General features: G+C 41.8%; 1 protein-coding gene across 1 annotated transcript in view; it reads right to left on the bottom strand.

The window, feature by feature from the left end:
• LOC134343949 (sorting nexin-18-like) overlaps positions 1 to 11,800 on the bottom strand; it is a 39,370-nt gene extending 27,570 nt beyond the window's left edge. The window contains exon 1 of the mRNA XM_063042919.1: positions 9,789 to 11,800. Within this exon, the coding sequence (XP_062898989.1) occupies positions 9,789 to 11,346 (1,558 nt within the window). The 5' untranslated portion in view covers positions 11,347 to 11,800. The remainder of the gene's footprint in view (positions 1 to 9,788) is intronic.
• Positions 11,801 to 19,081: the final 7,281 nt, after the last annotated feature.

The raw sequence follows: 19,081 nt of genomic DNA, 5'->3' as shown, positions 1-19,081 counted from the left end.
ATTGATAGATCCAGGGCTTCAGAAGGGCGAAGCTGGTATGTGGGGATAGAAGGCCACAGAAGAAAGAAAAGGGGGAGAAGCACCAGAGGAAGGCGATGTGCAGGCAAGGAGATAAGGTGAGCGAGGGAAAAGGAATGGTGAGGGGAGGGGTGGGGACATATCAGAAGTTTGAGAAATCGATATTCATGCCATTAGGTTGGAAGCTACCCAGATGCTGCTCTTCTAACCTGAGCGTGGCCTCATCGTGACAGTAGAGGCGGCCATGGATTGACATATCGAAATGGGAAATGGAATTAAAATGGTGGCCACTGTGAGATCCCGCTTCTTCTGGCAGACAGAGCGCAAGTACTCAGCTAAGCAGTCTCCCAATCTACATTGGGTCTCACTGATATGGGAGCACTAGACACAGTATTGGACTCCAACAGACTCACAGGTGAAGTGCTGCCTCACCTGGAAGGACTGTTTTAGACCCTGAATGGCAGTGAGGGAGGTGATGTAGGGGCAGATGTGGTACTTGTTCCACTTGCAAGGATAAGTGCCAGGAGGGAGATCCGTGGGGAGGGACGAATGGACAAGGGAGTCGCATAGGAAGCGATCCCTGTGGAAAGCAGGGGAGAGTGAAAGATGTGCTTGGTGATGGGATCCCGTTAGAGTGGCGGAAGTTCCAGAAAATTATGTGCTAGATGCAGAAACTGTTGGGGTGGTAGATGAGGACAAGAGGAACCCTATACATGGTAGGGTGGCAGAAGGATGGGGTGAGAGTAGACATGCATGAAATGGAAGAGATGTGGTTGAGGACAGCGTTGATGGTGGAAGAAAGGAAGCCCCTTTCTTTAAAAAAAAGGACATCTCCTTCGTTCTGGAATGAAAAGCCTCATCCTGAGAGCAGATGTGGCAGATTGGAGGAATTGAGAGAAGGGGATCGCATTTTTACAAGTAACAGGACGGAAAGAGGTATTCTCCAGGTAGCTATGAGAATCCGTGGGTTTATAATAAATATCAATAGATAAGCTGTCTCCAGAGAGACAGAGATCGAGAAGGGAGTGGGTGGGGGGGGGGGGCGGGTAAAGAGGTGTTGGAAACGGACCAGGTAAATTTGAGGGCAGGGTGGAAGTTTAGAAGAATGAAGTGATTAATTAAAAAAGGTATAGAATTCTTCAGGAGGTTGACAGAGTAGATACAAGGGTTGACATTTCCCCCAGCCGAGGCACCTTGAAGAATGAGTCACAACCTCAAAATAAAGGTCAGCCATTCAAGAAATGAAAGAAAATTTGTTCACCTTTGGAACAGTGCATTGTAGAAATTCCTTCTCAAATTTGACTATGAATGCTTAGTCACTGAGTATATTCAAAATAAACTTTTTAAGATATTAAGAGAATAAATGGAAAACAGGTTAATGCAAGAAAGTGACACCAATATAAAAATGAGCCAGATCTTACTGGATGAGAGCAGGCACAAGGGGCAAATGATCACCTCCTGTTTTTGTTTCTTATGGTCTTAAGAGAAAAACCATCACTGTAGAGGTGGTTATGTTAAACTATAAATTCTCTTGATCCAAACACGCACCTTCAGGTCTAGTACCAGATCTTCCATTCTACATCAAAACTTAAGTTAATTAGAAATTTAAATCACTGGTGGTCTTAATATTGGTATGTCAAAGTGTGTGGGTCCCAAAGATCAGGATGAAGTTATCAAGATCCTAAAGGAGGTAGCAGGTAAAATTAGAGTTGACTGATCTTCCCCTCATTCTCCTACAATTCAGGGGGGAAAAAAAATCCTAATTCTACTCAACTTTTGCCTAAAATTCAGGTCCTGAAGTCCCAGCAACATCCTTAAAGTTTTCTCCGTGCTCTATCAATCTCATTGATATTGTAGGTAGTTAACCAGAACTGCACACAATACTCCAAATTCAGACTCACCATCATATACAACTTCACCTCCTGTATTGAATACTTTGATTTATATACTCCAATGTATTAAAAAAGTCTTTTTATTGCCTTAATTTTAAAGCCATTTTCAAGGCATTATGGATCCACAGTCCCAGACCCTTCCGTTCTACCACACTCCTCAGTATCCTACTGTTCACTGAGCAAGTCATACCCTTGTTTTTCATCATACTTGTCTGCAGTAAATTCCATTTACTATTTTTTTTAGCCTACTTTTCCAGCTGGTCCAGATCCCACTGCAAACTTTGATAGCCTTCCTTGCTGTTAACTACTCAAATCTTGGTGCTATCTACAAAATAGCTGATCTAGTGTACATTACCTAAATCATTAATATAGATGATAAACAAAGGACTCAGCACTGATCGCTGCAGCACACATGACTATCTACTACTACTCCCTGGCTTCTCACTAAGCCTATGTTCAATCTGATTTACTGACTGGTGTAACAATGACTCAGCCTAGGCAAAAAAATTGCTTTGTTCCAATGAGCTAGCAGAGTACATGATCAATGTTCCAGCATTCAAAACCACTCTCTGCACTACATATTATGACACGTTTATAACTTCCGATTTTTCATATTCTTGCGATTGAGGTTGACTGCTTCCACTTCTGTTGTTGACATGGCAACTGTAGGACAGGCAGTTTGTTTGTGAGGAGCTGCAGTTCTTCCATCATTCTACTGTGTCTTCCTGATACACACACTACAGATTCCCAACACCATCCCAAATACTCTTTCACTTCAAGCAATCACATGCTAGAGATTCACAAGAGCCAGTGGGCATGTTCCACTTTCGCCTCAAATCTTCTCTTCACCCCACCAAGTAATCTTCCCATGATAGAGCTCAGTGTATGTTTCTAGAGTTACACGTGTAAATGGCATGACCTACCAACTGACCAGGGAATTAATGCTGACCCAGCAAGTGAACACTGACATTGGTTACTTTGCCTTCCAGTTAACATGGAGCATTTGAGAGATGGTATTGTTAGTAATTTCCAATGCCTTGCGGTAGACCAATGTCAGAAGAAAGACAGGATCACAAAGTTTTTTCTTCCCCCTCCAAATTCCAGAACCGCCAACTGCAAAAGTGAGGTCCAAATGTGTCTCAGGTTAGGAACTGGGGATGGTCACAAGTATTCCTCCTGTTAAAACACCCTTATGTTGTGAATGATTATATAAATTAAATTCTTGTAACTTAAATCTTAAAGTTAAACAAATAGTTGAACAATGGAAAACTGATAGTCATATCTTTATTGACTATACATGGTTGTACTTGTCAGGTTTAAAAATATTACCACTGCTGATACAATAACAAAAACATTTCAGTAAAATGATCTCTAAAGGATTCTAGCAAGCTTTAGCAAAATAGCTTTTCAATTCAGTCCATCTGTTAAATGCCTTAGGACATTGTTGTGAGTTAATAAATGGAAGCTGTTCCGAATTCACCAAAGCACTGAAAAGGTTGCTATGTATTTTTACTCCAGTAACCATGACCACTATACAAGCATACCCAGAAATGAACTAGAGTAGCAGTTCTCAAAGTGTGTTATAACATGTTGAATTGGGTAAGCCATACAGGGAAAAAAAATAGGTTAAAAAGGTCTTAAGTAGAAAGATAAAAGGAACTACAAGATATTACTACCTATGTTACAACATTAGATCGAAAATTATGCATCTTAGTTACTGGCATAAGAGAAAGGATCTTAAAGATGCTTTGGCAATTTCATTTTGTAAAGAACTGGAAAATGGTGTGGGAAAACAAGGCACTGTGCTGATATGTACAGGGAAGGAAATAGAGAAAGGCTGCAGGAAATAGACTGCAAGGATTCAGTTGGATTGTTAAATACATGGTTCTCACAACTCTGATTCAGTCAACAGCATTTGAATAGTCCACCAGCCCTATTGATACATAATCTCTAATTATTTACCATCAGAGAAGTCTGCAGCATAGAACGTTCCTTAATCAGATCAAATGGATCAGGATGGGGGTCAGCAAGGTGACATGCCGGAAGCAAATTGAATACATTTCAAAGTTGTGTGCAAAATCTGAACTATTTATTTCAGTACTGTTTCTCCAAAACACCACACATAAAAATACTGTATATGGATGACCAAGCTGTAACTAAGTTATAATGTACATAGTTTTCTATTCTCTAGATGTTCGTAGGCACGCAAATTTTCCCCAATTAGTCACAAGTTTGGATGCAAACTGATCAGAATGACAGTGCTAAGACTGTATAGATCACTAGATCTTCTAAATGCTTACATTGTTTGTTCAATTTGGACAACTGAGTTGCTGTGAGCCATGTAAAAGATGATCACCTCCTCTTGGCCTGTAAACCTTGCATGAATTCATATCCTTAGCATGCAAAGGAAACTCCTTTGATATTTTCTATGTAAAAAGAATGTAACAAAATTTTATATAATTAATTTTGTTAGGATCTTTTTACATAGAAAATATCAAATTATAGCATCATTGGGATTTGCCTTCATTTCAGACAATTCTATTAACCAAAGATAAACCTATATACTTACGAATTTGCTTAAATCTAGTCAGAAATCCCAAAGGAGCCAGAAACAAGATCTCTTAGCCTGTTGTTGCCAAGTGACCACCATACTGCTTACTTTCACATATTTGCAGCAATAGACACAGTTGGTAACTCTAACATGGATTTCTTCTTGTCACCTTCATCTTTGCCAGTATAAGAAAAAACTTAAGTTTTAAATCAGCTGAATTATTGCTGAAGGCCCATCGATATTCTGTTCTTACTTTAAAGTGATAATGCCTGCAACAGCAGTGGCAACCTCAAAAACAGAAGCTAAAAATGATCCTTTGAGTGTATAAAGAGCAATTGTTGAAACTAAAGGTGACTACATGACAGATACCAGATTAATCTCTCTGCTACAAGTGATTTGCAATATTTAAGGATACATATTGTGGGAGTTTGTTTGAATCAGCTGTTTCGCTCAAGATTTTATTTGCATCCTAATGATCCAAAAGAGGTTTTAAGAATATTAAAAAGGAAAGCCTATGCTTTACATTTCACAATAAAGCCAATGGCACAATTGACAACACTAGCAATCAGTAGGGTGTAAATCATTGAGATTGTTTACATTAGCTAGATTAGGATTTTTTTAAAAAACTTCACAATTAGTTAACTGGTACACACTGAACTCCTCTGAGATTATGGCAAAACTCCCCCTCCCCCCCTTCACCATGCCATCTGTTCCAAATTGTGATGTCATTTCCAATCTCATTTCTATTTTGCAGCAGTGTCTTCCCATCTGCTATAATTGACTTTCTTCCCCTCCCAACTAAAGCCCTTAAGTAAATAGCATGCTGTTTACATTTTCCAAATGCACATATTTTGGTCCAGAACATTAGATCACAATAGTTATGCCTAGCTTCAGAAACAACAGTTTTAGATAGACACATTAAAAAAAATGTTTTGGGCAAGTGGTGGGATGGGGTGGGGTGAGGTGGGGTGAGGGAGTTTCCTTTGCATGCGAAAGATGTGAATTCATGCAAGGTTTACAGGCCAAGAGGAGGTGATCATCTTTTACATGGCTCACAGCAGCTCAGTTATCCAAACTAAACAAACAATGTAAGCATTTAGAAGATCTATGTCAGCCGTCTGACTCAGCAGTTTACAGCAATAGATCAGCCAATTTCAGTTTTGGTTTGCATGGATTATTTGTGTAATATAAAATACAAGTTTACTGGCTTCTTTCCACAGATTAAATTTAATGACCAAGAATCAAAGTTATGATACTGTATCAGAATTTTCTCTATTACCCATGGCTTAACACATGAAACTCACTTTAATGTCAAATTTCAGATGTCCCAAAACAGCTACACGTGCAACTCAAATAAAATGGACTATAGTCTGATGCTTTTAAATTCACTAGGACCAGTCAAAATCTTTTATGACCTGCCACTCTACAGCTTACTCCAACACATACACACTTGCTTGGCATTAGATCATGAATAAGAAAACAACAAAAATCAATAAAAATAAAATCCATCCTTTCGAAAGGGAACGGCAATATATTTTGGAGAATAAGAGCATCCTGATCAAGAAAAGGTAAATTTTAAAAATCTGCAGAATCATTCTGAAATTTCATCTTTACTCTTAGTTTTAAAGATGGTCCAGTAATCCAAATAACTTTAAAATGTGTTTTTTTTTGGAAACTTCCAATTGGTTGCCACCAAAGACTCTAGCAAATTTCTACAGATGTACTGTGGAGAGTATGACTGTGTCACTGTATGCACGACCAGGGTGGCGAGACTGTAGGATTGTGAAACATTCTTACTGGTTGCATCACCTCTGGAATGAAGGCTTCAACGTATGATCAAAGACTCAGCCAAATCCATCATAGGTACAACCCTTCCCAACATCAAGGACATCTTTCTCAGGGAGGCAGCATCTATCATCAAGGACTTTCACCATCCAGTATATGCCTCCTTCTCAGTACTGCCATCAGGGAGCTGATGCAGGAACCTGAAGATGCACACTCAATGTTTTCAAAGTTTAAATTAAATTTATTAACGAAGTACATATGTCACCATATACTGCCCTGAGATTCATTTTCTTGCAGTCATTCACAGTGGAACAAAGAAATACAATAGAATCAATGAAAAACTACAAAAACTGACAATGTTCAATAAGGTAAAAATGGGCAAATACAAATAATAATAATAATAATAAATAATACTGAAAACATGAGCTGTAGAGTCATTGAAAGTACGTCTATAGGTTATGGAATCATTCAGCGTTGAGGTTATCCACGCTAGTTTAGGAGTCTGAGGGCTGAAAGGTAACAATTGTTCCTGAACCTGATAGTGTGGGACCCAAGACTTCTGTACCTCCTTCCCAATGGCAGTAGGAAGAAGACAGCATGGCTTGGATTGTGGGGGTCCTTGATGTTGGATGCTGCTTTCTTGTGGCAGTGCTCCTTGTAGATTTTCAGTTTCTTCCCTTCTGCCATCAGATTTCTGAACAGTCCATGAACATTACTCTTCTGTGCTTTTTTTAAATTGTAACTTAAGGGATTTTTTTTTCCAATCTTCCACTGTACTGCTACCACGGACTAACAAATTTCACAGCACATGTCAATGATGGTTCTGATATTGCTTAAAAATAGCTCTAAAGTTCCTCAGGATCCACATCACCGAGAACCTCACATGGTCCGTACACACCAGCTGTGTGCTGAAAAAGACACAACAGCACCTCTTTCACTTTGGACGCTTGAGGAAGTTTGGTATGGGCCCCCCAAATCCTAAGAACTCTCTGCAGCGGCACAATTGAGAGCATCCTGACTGGCTGCATCACTGCCTGGTATGGGAACTGCACCTTCCTTAATCACAGGATTCTGCAGAGAGTGATGTGGACAGCCCAATGCATCTGTAGTTGTGAACTTCCCACTATTCAGGACATTTACAAAGATAGATGTGAAAAAAAGGACCCGAAGGATCATTGGGGACGCGAGTCACCCCAACTACAATCTATTCCAGCTACTTCCATCTGGGATATGCTACCGCAGCATAAAACCCAGGACCAACAGGCTCCAGGACAGCTTCTTCCACCAGGCCATCAGACTGATTAACTCACGCTGATTTGAGTGTATTTCTATGTTACACTGACTGTCTATTTATTATAAATTACTATGATTGCACATTTAGACAGACGTAACAAATATTTTTACCCATGTGTGTGAAGATGCAAGAAATAAATTCAATTCAAAATGTTTGCCTTGTTATCTCTGGATCTCTTAGGATATTAGGATACAGAACTTTTATTGTCAGAAACTATTTATTGATGTTAAGCAGATGATGGAAAAATGAAAAGCAATTGCTCATCATTTATCTCCTAGACTTGCCCACTTAGCAATAATGGCAGGTTTTTTAAAAAAAATAATGAAAGGACTTCATAAAATAGTACAATGCAGCTTAATGATCCTGATTCAAACATCTAGGATTAGTAATTCTACCCATTCTCCTCTCCAAAGTCTCATCTGAAATATTGATTTTAAGTCTCTATGCAGTTTACCAAATTCTAAAATACAGCAAGATAATCCAGCGGCTTTTTCTGGCACCTTAGTAGTACTGGCTTCGAGCTTTACTGAATCTTACTCTTGTTAACATCCCTAAAAACATTTCACTTTACAAAAACATTAGCTTGCAGCTATATCTCCAAACTTCTCCCAAACCTGTATTTACATAGTGCCTTTGATTGAAAATATTCCAATACATACATGGAATAGTACACAGGAGCAGGCCCTTCAGCCCACAATGCTGCGCCAACTTACTGGTATTAGTAATCAAACTCCCACTAAACTAATCCCATCTGCCTAGAGAATTTTTTCCATGTCATGTACATTCATGTGCCTATGACAAGTCTCTTGAACACCCTATCACTTTTGCATCCACCACTGTACCTGGCAGTGCTTTCCAGGCACCTACACTGTTTTAAAAAAAACTGCCCAGCTTATTTTCTTTGAACTTAACCCTTTCACCTAAAATACATGCTGCCTTCTGGTATTAGGCGTTTCAGCCCAGGAAAAAATATACTGGCAGTCTACTCTATCTACGCCTCTCACAACCTCGATGAAACCTTCCCCAAAAGAAAATAACTCAAATTTGTCCAACCTCTCAACAGAGCACATGCCCTCTATTTTGGGCAGATAAATCTCTTCTGCATACAGTCCAAAGCCTCAACATCCTTTCAATAATGGGGCAAGCAGCACTAAATCCAATAATCTAGAGGCAGCCTAACTACTTTTGCAAAGCTGCAACATAACTCGTCAATTCCGTTTCTTGACGAAAGGCATATGCTTTCTTTACCACCCTGTCAACCTGTGTAGCTACTTTCAGGGAGGTATGAACATGGTCCCCAAGATCCCTCTGCTCATCAACATTGTTAAGGATCCAGCCATTAATACTGTACTCTCTCTTTACATTTGATCTCCCAAAATGCAACATCTCACATTTGGCTGGGTTAAACTTCATCTGCCATTTCTGCAACCAATCTTTTCCTTGCTGTATCATTTGGCAATTTTCTACACCACCAATCTTCATATCATCTGAAAACTTACTAACTCGCCTATTCAGATTGCTTATATACATCACAAACAGTGGCCCTGTGGAAAATTATACAACCATAACAATAGTACCAAGTACCACCCTTTACTGTATTAAAATAGAGGGCATCTCAAAGGAAAACATACCCGTATAACCACCGACATGGACAAATAAGGCAGTCATTTGACAAGTTATTACACAACACAGCTATTAAAAGATCCAAAAGTTCCTTTGTAAAGGAATGATTTTCACATTGCAATGAACCTTGAGTAGATTCTAGGCTGACAAAACAACTGAATTTGATATCCTTTTACAGCATGTTAAGAGAATATTTATAATATCAGAACTCAATGGCCTAAGGAACTCAATGATCTCTCTGCCTTAAAATCACCCATCACAGACAATATGCCCAAAGCTCTACAAACCACAAAAACCAGATCTTGAAATGTTAGCACCTTAGCATAAAAAAAAATCACTTGCTCAGAAGTTGCAAAACTTCAACACACGTTTGACTGGAAGAAGTGCAACCACCAATTTGAGCTGACAGTTGATCAACATGCTCAAGTGTACAAAGAGAATTGTATACATGGAACATGATATACCATATTCTACAAGGGCTCGAAGTAGTGATACATTTACAACATTGACTAACTTGGTACCATTTAAATTACTATAATCACATAAATCTGAATACAAGTCAATATATTGGAAAAGGGGTTACTCTAACATTGTGTGATGTGCAAAACGAAAATTGTGCACATACCTTTCTGTACGTGGATAATATCAGGAAAGTTGGTCAGATGTCCCTGGTAAAGCGTTAATAAGTCCACAATGGGGTCGATATCTTGTTTAGGCTGCTCTGCAAAAAGCTCTCCAATAGCATCGTACACGTCTCCTGTAAATGCGATGGCACGATTGAGTCCAATCGAGAAGGACTGCTGGTCCATCTCGAAAGCCTGGCTGAGTAATCGGAAAGAGGTGCCGACCTTCTGGTATTCTTTTTTGAAGCCCACTACCTGCTTCCTGGCAAATTCGTTGGCAGTGTGACTGAGCTGGAACACGCTCTCGTCCATTCTCTTGGTGAACGCTTTGAAACCATCCACCCTGCTCTCCACCTCCTGCAGGTCCAGAGGGGTGGGCGGGGTGCTGAGAGTCAGGAAGAAGTTGGCGCCCACCATGTCATCCTTTTCGGCTTTGCGCTTGCCCTGCTTCCAAGCTTTCTCGTCTTTACAGGTGAGGAAGTGCTGGAAGACGTCGCAGCGTGCGAGCACCGGGTGGCTCGTCATGTGGTTCATCCACAGGATCAATCCCTTCTTGCGCTTGGAGATGAAGTCTTCCTCGAAGCGGCCCGTGGCTTGCTTCTCAGGGATGTGAGGCACCGAGATGACGGGGAACTTCTCCACCAAGCGCCCGTACAGCCAGTCGAAGTGCTTGTAGCGACGGTTAACCTGGCTCTGGGTGTGGCTGGGTACCAGACGGTAAGAGATGTAGCTCTTGATGCCCTTGAACTTGGTCTGCTTGGTAGGCTCGTCGATGGAGCAGGAGAACGGGTAGGGGTTCTCCTGCCACTCGGGGCCGTGCGAGCCCAGCACCACGCAGATCTTGTCGCCGTCCTTGACGAAGCCAGCCGCCTCCCCCAGGATGAACGCCTCGCCGCCCGACTTGACGAAGGTGGAAAAGCGGTTGAGGTTCCTGCCGACTGTGGCCGTACTCTTGGAGGAGGCAGTCGACGAGACGGAGCCCGAGGCGGCCCGGCCACCCGACCCCACGCTCACTTTATAGCGGCCGGTCCCATCGAAATCAGAGTAGCCGCCACCGCCTCCTCCGCCGCCGCCCCCCATCCCGACCGCCGACAGCGGCTCATCCGCCACCGTCGAGTTATCGTCCCAGTCATCGTCCCAATCGTCATCGTCCCCGCTGCCCGACGGCTGGTGCTGAAGCCCCCCGAGGCCGCCGGCCCCGACCCCCGGTTGCACCAGCGGTGACGGGCAGAAGGTGCTGACGACCGGGCAGGCGGGCAGCTGGAAACTGCTGGGGGGCTGGGCCTGGGGCGGCACCACCATTACTGCCGGAGGGTCATAGCCGCCGCCGCCGGGCACGTTGGCGTAACGGGAGGCGGGAGGCTCGGCGTCGCCGCCACCCCGCAGGATCTGCACGTACGAGGCCGGGAAGAGGCCCCGCTCGCCGCGGCTGTTGGCTCCTTCCAGCCAGCCCTCGATGTCGTGCTCGCTGTAGACGGTCAGCACCTCATCCTCCCGCACGGAGATCTCGCCCACATTCTCGCTCTGGAAATCGTACAGAGCCCGAGCCTGGAGCGCCATCGCCCTCCGCCGATACCCGGCTCAGTAGCCTCCCTTCAACAGTCCCGCGGGAAGCGCCCTCCCTCCTCTTTATCCCGGACCCTTGGCTTACCCACGCCCCACTCTCGCCCCTCTCCCTCACTGGAGCTTCGGGCGGAGAGGCTGCGTGGGGCGGCTTGTACTTTTTTCCCCCCGCTGTTCGCCGATTTGTTTTTTCTCTCCAGCAAGCTGTTGCTTTAGTCACAGATTCACATAAATCCTGCGAGTCAAGCAGAGAAACGAGTACCAGATGGATTCGGGGTACCAAAAGAGAAGTCCCGACGGCGAAAATTAACCAGGAACCCCGGGGATATTTTCTTTTTGCAATAAACTTCCAACTGCAAACCTCGGGAGCCGCTCGTCTGTGTGAGTGAGTGACTGACTGACCCAGTCAGAGAAAAAACACACGTAACCAGTCTGTGTAAGCGAGCTCCGACAGCAGGGGCAGGGCAAGAGAGCAACTCCCTCAGTAGGTTAGGCACAACGTAACGAGCACCAACCCATTCATCACGGAGCGCACTAATTAATGCACAATTTTAGTCCCCACGTGTTACTTAATATGGCTATATATTTAATATGTTTCTTCCTACTTCGGTATAACTTATTCTCATATTAGTGGAAGTTTCCCCTTGGCTTCATCATAAAGGGATTTGAAGTGCTCTCATTATTTCAAAGTAAGTAAATATGTGATTAGTAATAATTCATTATTTTAATTGTTGAAATGCTTGTATACACATATACTTAATTATAACACCGGCAGCAATAGATAGCAACACAGTATGTTAAGAGGAGAGCTTATGATTTAAAGGATGGCTTTATACTGGAGCACATGAGGTATTAAAAAGGAAGACCCAGAGCTTGATCAAAGTATCAAGTTTTAATGAATGTCGGGAGTCTGCAGATGCTGAAATCTGGAGAAACACACAAAATGCTGAAAGAACCCAGCAGGTCAGCCTGACGATTATGGAGGGAAATGGACAGTTGTTTCAGGTTGAAACCCTTCATCTACACTGAAAAATACAGGGGAGACAGCCTGTATAAAATAGTGGAGTAATCTGGCGGAGGAAATCAGTGGTTCACCAGCAGCTGTGTGTGTGTGTGTGGGGGGGGGAGTAATTATTGATGCCTTGGGTCCGAGCCCTGCATCAGGACTGCAGGTTGAAGGTGGAGTTGGCCAGAGGAGATTAGTGGATTGAGGAATGGTGAAAGATGAGAGGCAGTCTGTGCCAGGTAGGGAGGGGAAGGGAGAGGCAGGTGAATAGTAGATAGAGACAACCAGAAAGAGGAACAAAATGAGGTGAAGGAGAAACCTTCATGATTGCATTAAAGAAGAAAAATGAGCCAGAAAGGTTTAAAGAGAGCATTGTAAAGCTTAGGACCCTGAGCAACTATTAAAAGAAGAATTATAATTATGGATTCTCAAAAATCTAGAACTGGAGGAGCTCAGTTAACTCAGAGTCTTGTGTAACTGGAGGATAGTAGAAGAAATGGAACCAGTGAGCTATGTGGACATTTGAAAGCAGATAAGAAAATAATTATAAATCAGTGAGATTTGGTGTAACAGCTGAATAGGACTTAATATGAGTTAGGATACAGCTAACAGAATTTTAGATGAAGAGGAAGGTCTATTTTCCTGTATGATCCTCATATCCAGTGAAATAAAATATCCCCTGAAAGTCATTGAACCTTCATAAATTTCCAATATATAATAAATTTCAAAGAATTACAAATCTCTGAACAAAGACTTCATTTTTCCACCTTGCTCCAAAATTGTCCTTCCTTTCGAACTGTTTCTCTAGTTTTGGATTCAAAATGGAGTCACGGGTAGAGTGGTGACGAAGCCTTTTGGCACACTGGCCGACAGGGCAATAAGTATAAAAGCTGGGAAGTCATGGTGCAGCTGTGCAAGACACTGGTGAGGCCACATTGGGGGTATTGTGTTGCAAAACTAGAGAATGTAGGTTTAAGGTGAGAGGGAAAAGATTTAATAGGAACTTGAGGAATAAATTACAAAGGGGGGAATGAGCTGCCAGAGAATGTGGTTGAGGCAGGTGCAATAATAACTTCCAAAAACATGCAACACACGTCAAAGTTGCTGGTGAATGCAGCAGGCCAGGCAGCATCTCCAGGAAGAGGTACAGTCGACGTTTCAGGCCGAGACCCTTCGTCTGCATTCCAAAAACATAGTTGGATAGGAACATATATGGGAAATGTTTAGAAAATTATGGGCCAAACACTAGTAAATGAGATTAAATTGGGTGAAGCATTGTGGTCAGCATGGACCAGTTGGTCTGAAGGACCTGATTGTGTGTTGTATCATTCTATGACCTGCCCCACTACTTTGCCACACTCTTGTCAGCTTCAGTGAATACAGTCTCGTGGTTATTCTTTCCTCAAGGGCAACCTTACCATCCCAATAAATGTGGGTAAGTGTGAGGTCATACACTTTTAAAGGCAGACTAAATGGCAAAAGGCCGTGGCTGAGCAAAATACTGAGGGATCTGAGTTTTCTGGTGCACAAAACGCAAGCAACACATGCAACAGGTGTTTAGGAAGATGAGGAGCATATTGGCCTTTTAACTAGAAGACTGGAGTTTAGAAATAGGGAACCATTGCTGTATTATTACAGGATAATGGTGAGGCTATATCTTGATTACTGTACATGGTCTTACTATCTTTAAGAAAGGATATGCTGGTATTAGAGGCAGCCCAAAAGGGATTCATTTGACTTATTGAAATTTGACTATTCAAATTAGATATACATTCTTTGAAGTTTGGAAGAATGACAGGTGATCTTATTGAAACCAAGATGATTCCAAGCAGGCAGATTTTTAGACGTTTCCACCAGTGAGAGAATTTTGCGCAAGGGCCATAGTTACAAGATTAGGGGCAATCTTAGAACTGAGATGCGGGAACATTTCCTTGGAGAGTATCATGAATATCTGGAATGCTGTATCCTGGAGAGCAATGAAGATTTAGCATGCATTTTACTAATTCCCTAATTTCCCTTTTGGGCTCAGTGGATTAGTGGCATGAGTGCCCTGTGGCACCTGGACCCATGTAATTGATTTCAACATCATGGCATCTAGTCCTGTGAAGTCCTGCTTTATGTGGGCAGTTAGGTAAAATGCATGTTATTCTTGAATAGCTGACAGTGTGTGTCAGTTGTGCAATGTACATTTGAGGGGGGTAGCATTGTACACGATTTCATTAGAACATATGTTGGGTATGAGTCCTGATTAATTGAGATAGTTGCAGGGGAATGACCACAAGGGTGTGGTTCCTTGAGTAATGTGTATAGTTTGTGACATAGATCATGGAAAATGGCATTTTAGGAACTTGCATAAATCATAAATTTGCCTGTGAGCAAATTTAACCCCCGCTGTCTAGCCACTGTGAAGTCAGGACATTTCTCATTCTCTCAACTTCCTTCAGCATTTTCCACAGCAGCATTTGGAAAACATGGAATTGTGATGCAAATTCTTGACCCCCTTCTGAGGCAGAATTGGTACCAGAACACGGGCCAGTACCTCCTGCAACCACAATATACTTCACCAGGAGAGGTGCTAGCTGGTTTTAACCACTGTAGGCTAGTTTCAGTTATTTTAGCTACTAATGAAATCAGGTTCCCTACTGAAGCAAAAAGTCAATGAACGCAGCTCAAGCTCTATAACAATCATAAATGAGCCAGCAGCAGCCGTTGGTGCCATCCCAAAAAAGTCAGTGGGAAAAGATTAACAAGGCATTGCATTGATTACGCCCATTTCTGGAGTTTTCCAATTTAGATCCCAATTTATCTGAGATATTATACCAATTTATTAGTGAAGACTTCCTGTATCACATGGTTGTTAAGACCTGTTAAGAGTGTGTAATCTGAATGTTATTTTGTTGTACAGAAGTACACATTAATTAAAAGAAAATCATTTGTTAGTTAAGGTGAATATCAAATGAAAATGTTAATTAACTTTTATTGGTATGTTGTATTCTGAAGTTTCTTCCTTTTGGAATATGTGAGGAATCCAGAGCACCCAAGGAAACCCACATGAATCACAGAGAGGAATGCAAACACCACACTGATAGTATCAAAGTCGGGGTCAAACTGGGGTCATGGAGCTGTGGGATAGTTGACCTATCGCTTGTGCCATCACACTAGCCCAAAGCCATGTGGCTGTAAAATTCTGTAGGGACTGTGTCACGAGCTTTAGAATTACAACAGAATTTCTCTACTTCACTCACCACTTCTGTGCTACTTCTACTTGCTCACTTCATTACTTGGGACAAAATCTTTAAGTTGAGGAGCAATTTTTCCCCATTTTGTCAACAGATTATCAGGATCAGAAGAATCAAGGGTCCACTTATAGTAAAGAACATATCAGTGTAAAAACTACAAACCTGATAATCCCAAAGATCTACATTCAAAGAGTTTTGAAAGATGCAGTATGTCTATAGAGATAGTAGATGGTTAGGTTACCAATGTCCACAATTCCATACATTACATACAGTACAGTACAGGAACAGGCCCTTTGGCCCACAATGTTGTGCCAAGCCAACTGAATTAGTAATCAAATGGCTAACTAGACTAATCTCTTCTGCATGCACAATGCCCATATCCTTTCATTTTCTGCAAATTCATGTCCCTAGCTAAATGTCCCTTAAAAGTCTCTAATGTTTCTCCCTCTATCGCAGCGCATTTCAGGTACCCACCACTCTCTGTGTGTAAAACAAACAAACCTGCCCCCTCAGATTTCCTTTGAAATTATCCCTTTCACCTTAAATACATGCCCTCTGGTATTAGACATTTCAAGCCTTGGAAAAATATATTGTCGATCTATGACTTTCATAATCTTGTAAATCTCCATTAGATCTCCCCTCAGCTTCCACCACTCCAGAGAAAACAACCTCTCGTTATAGCACATGTTATGCTCTCTAATCCGGCAGCATCCTGGTAAATCTCTTCTGTACCCTCTCCAAAGCCTTATAACGGGGCAACCAAAACTGTGTGCAATACTCCAGGTGCAGCCGAACTAGACTTTTACAACACTGCAATATAACTTTCTGACCTTTAAACTCAATGCCTCAACTAATAAAGGCAAGCATACTATATGCCTTCTTAACGACCCTATCAACCTGTGTAGTCACTTTCAGGGAGTTATGAACTTGGACCCCAAGATCCCACTGCTCATCAACACTGTTAAGGATCTTGCCCTCAACAGTGTACTGCCTCTTTGCATTTGACCTACTTCACTTTTGGCTGGGTTAAACCCCATCTACCATGTCTCCATCCCATATCTGCAGCTGGTCTATATCCCTTTGTGTTCTTTGCCAGTCTTCTACACTATCCACAACACCACCAATCTTCATATCATCCGTATTTTTATCCATGTCATCACAAACAGCAGAGGTCCCAGTACAAAATGCTGTGGAACAAGATTAAGCATAGATCTCCAGCTAGAATAAGTCCCATTGACCACCCCCCTGTCTTCTATGGGCAAGCCAGTTCTGAATCCGAACAGTTAAGTCACCATTGATCCATGCATCGCAATCTTCAGAGTGAGCCTCCCATGAGGGAGCTTGTCAAATGACTTACTGAAATCCAAGTAGACAATGCCTACCGCTCTACCTTCATTAATCACCGTCATCACCTCGTCAAAAAAACTCAATCAAGTTATTAAGACATGACTTGCCCCAACAATGACACTGACATGACGCTCACCGGTGTCTATAGTGTACAAATATATCCCTGTTTCCCTTCTTGAATAATGGAATAACATTTGCTACTTGCCGGTCCCCAGCAATCTCTTATCTTGCCTCTCTCAATAATGTATGGGAACATTCCATCAGGCCTTGGGGACTCATCCACCTTAATGCTCTTTAAGAGGCCCAACACTACCTCCTCCTTTACCTTGGAATGCCCTCGCATATTAATACTCTCGGTATTGATCTTCTTATCCAGCATATCCTTCTCCTTGGTAAATACTGAAGTAGACTAATTACTAAGGACCTCATCCACATCCTCCACATCCAGCTGATTATGTAAAAGATTGACTGAGAATACTAGATGCAGTAAAGACCAAAGAACAGCCAAAATCCCAGCTATAATACAGAAGACTCACACTCCACAAACTCCTCGTACCTAAACAGCTGTTCCAGAATTACAACACTGTCATCTACCTGATAATGTGGAAAACTTTCCAGGTATGTCTCAATCACAAAAAGCAGGACATATCTAATCTGGCTAATTGTATCAAAGTCAATTCTCAATCATCAGCAAGATGCCTTTGACGGTGTGTTTTGTGTGTGTTGCTCCGTAGTAACCCACTCCCTAATACCAGTTTGGGTTTTACTGACAACACTCAACTCTAAAACTTATTAGAGCTTCAGCCAAAGGTCTTAATTCCAGATGTGAAGTGAGAATGCTTATCCTTTTAAGAAGGCAAGTATTGCATGAAGACGCCTTGGTAAAACTGAGATCAGATTGCATCAAAGGGAAAATATTTCAGTACCTAGAGTTGTACATCACACAAGGAAAACGGTTGTGGTTCCCGTAGGTCAATGACCTCAGCTCTGGAACATCATGTTGGATGTCCCTTGCAGCAGTGGCAGAAGGCTCAACACCCTTCAAACTTCAAAGTAAATGTATTATCAAAGTACGTATATATCCCCATATACTACCCTGAGATTCATTTTCTTGCAGACATTCATTGTAGAACAAAGAAGTACAATAAAATTAATGAAAAAAACAACACACACACACAGACTGACAAACAACCTTCAGCTCTTTCAATAATGATCTTCCGCCATAAAGCTCAGAAGAGGAGTTGTTCATTGCCGATGGTGCAGTGTTCAATTCTTTTCATAACTCCAGGAAAGAAGCAGTTCATGCTTGTAAAGCAAAGAGCTGAGCAATATTCCGGCATAGGCTGGTAAGTTGAAAGTACGATTCACACCATAGAAGTGGTAGGAAGTGACCACCTCAAATAATGGGGCATATCACCATCTGCCCTTGGCATTACCATTGCTAAGTACCTCATCGCCAATATACTGAGCATTGCCATTGAGCAGAAACTCAGACTCACCAGCCTCAGAAAATTCAGTGGTTGCAAATACTGGTCAGAGGTAGGGTAGCCAACAGTGAGTGAGTCATCTTTTGATAACCCAAGTCTATTGTATCATCAACAAGCTGCAAGTCCCAAGTATGACAAATACTTTCCATTTGCCTGGATAAGTACAGTGTTCAAAAAGCTTGTTTCCATCCTAGACAAAACACTAAGAAACATTTATTCCCTCCACCACATAAATACACAGTGGCTGCAGGATGTACTACTTACAAAATTCACAATTATTCATCCAATATGGTTAGCAAGAACACATGGGGCTGATGGGCCTGTTTCCATGGTATATTACTCTATGACGATTGTAATTAGCGATAATAGCACCCTAATCACAAAAATGCATTTTATAAAAGACTGTCCCTGGCAGGATACAGCAATACTTGGTGTTTACTCTAGTTAATCAGAATCTGCATTAACTGTTGGACTGAAAGGACTATATATAACATTTCCAAGTTGAAAGAATGTGAGCTCCATTTCAGACTTTGTACAGAGGCTTCAAGGTGATATAAACAAGCTAACTGAGTGGGCAACTAGATGTGGTAAAACAAAGTTCTCTGGATTCAAAGTTTGAAGTATATTTATTTTCAGGGTATGTATACATTATA

Source organism: Mobula hypostoma, chromosome 3, assembly GCF_963921235.1.
Source record: "Mobula hypostoma chromosome 3, sMobHyp1.1, whole genome shotgun sequence".
Classification (NCBI taxonomy): Eukaryota; Metazoa; Chordata; class Chondrichthyes; order Myliobatiformes; family Myliobatidae; genus Mobula; species Mobula hypostoma.
Note: the sequence above shows the minus strand (reverse complement) of the source record. Positions and strands in the feature narration are given on the sequence as shown.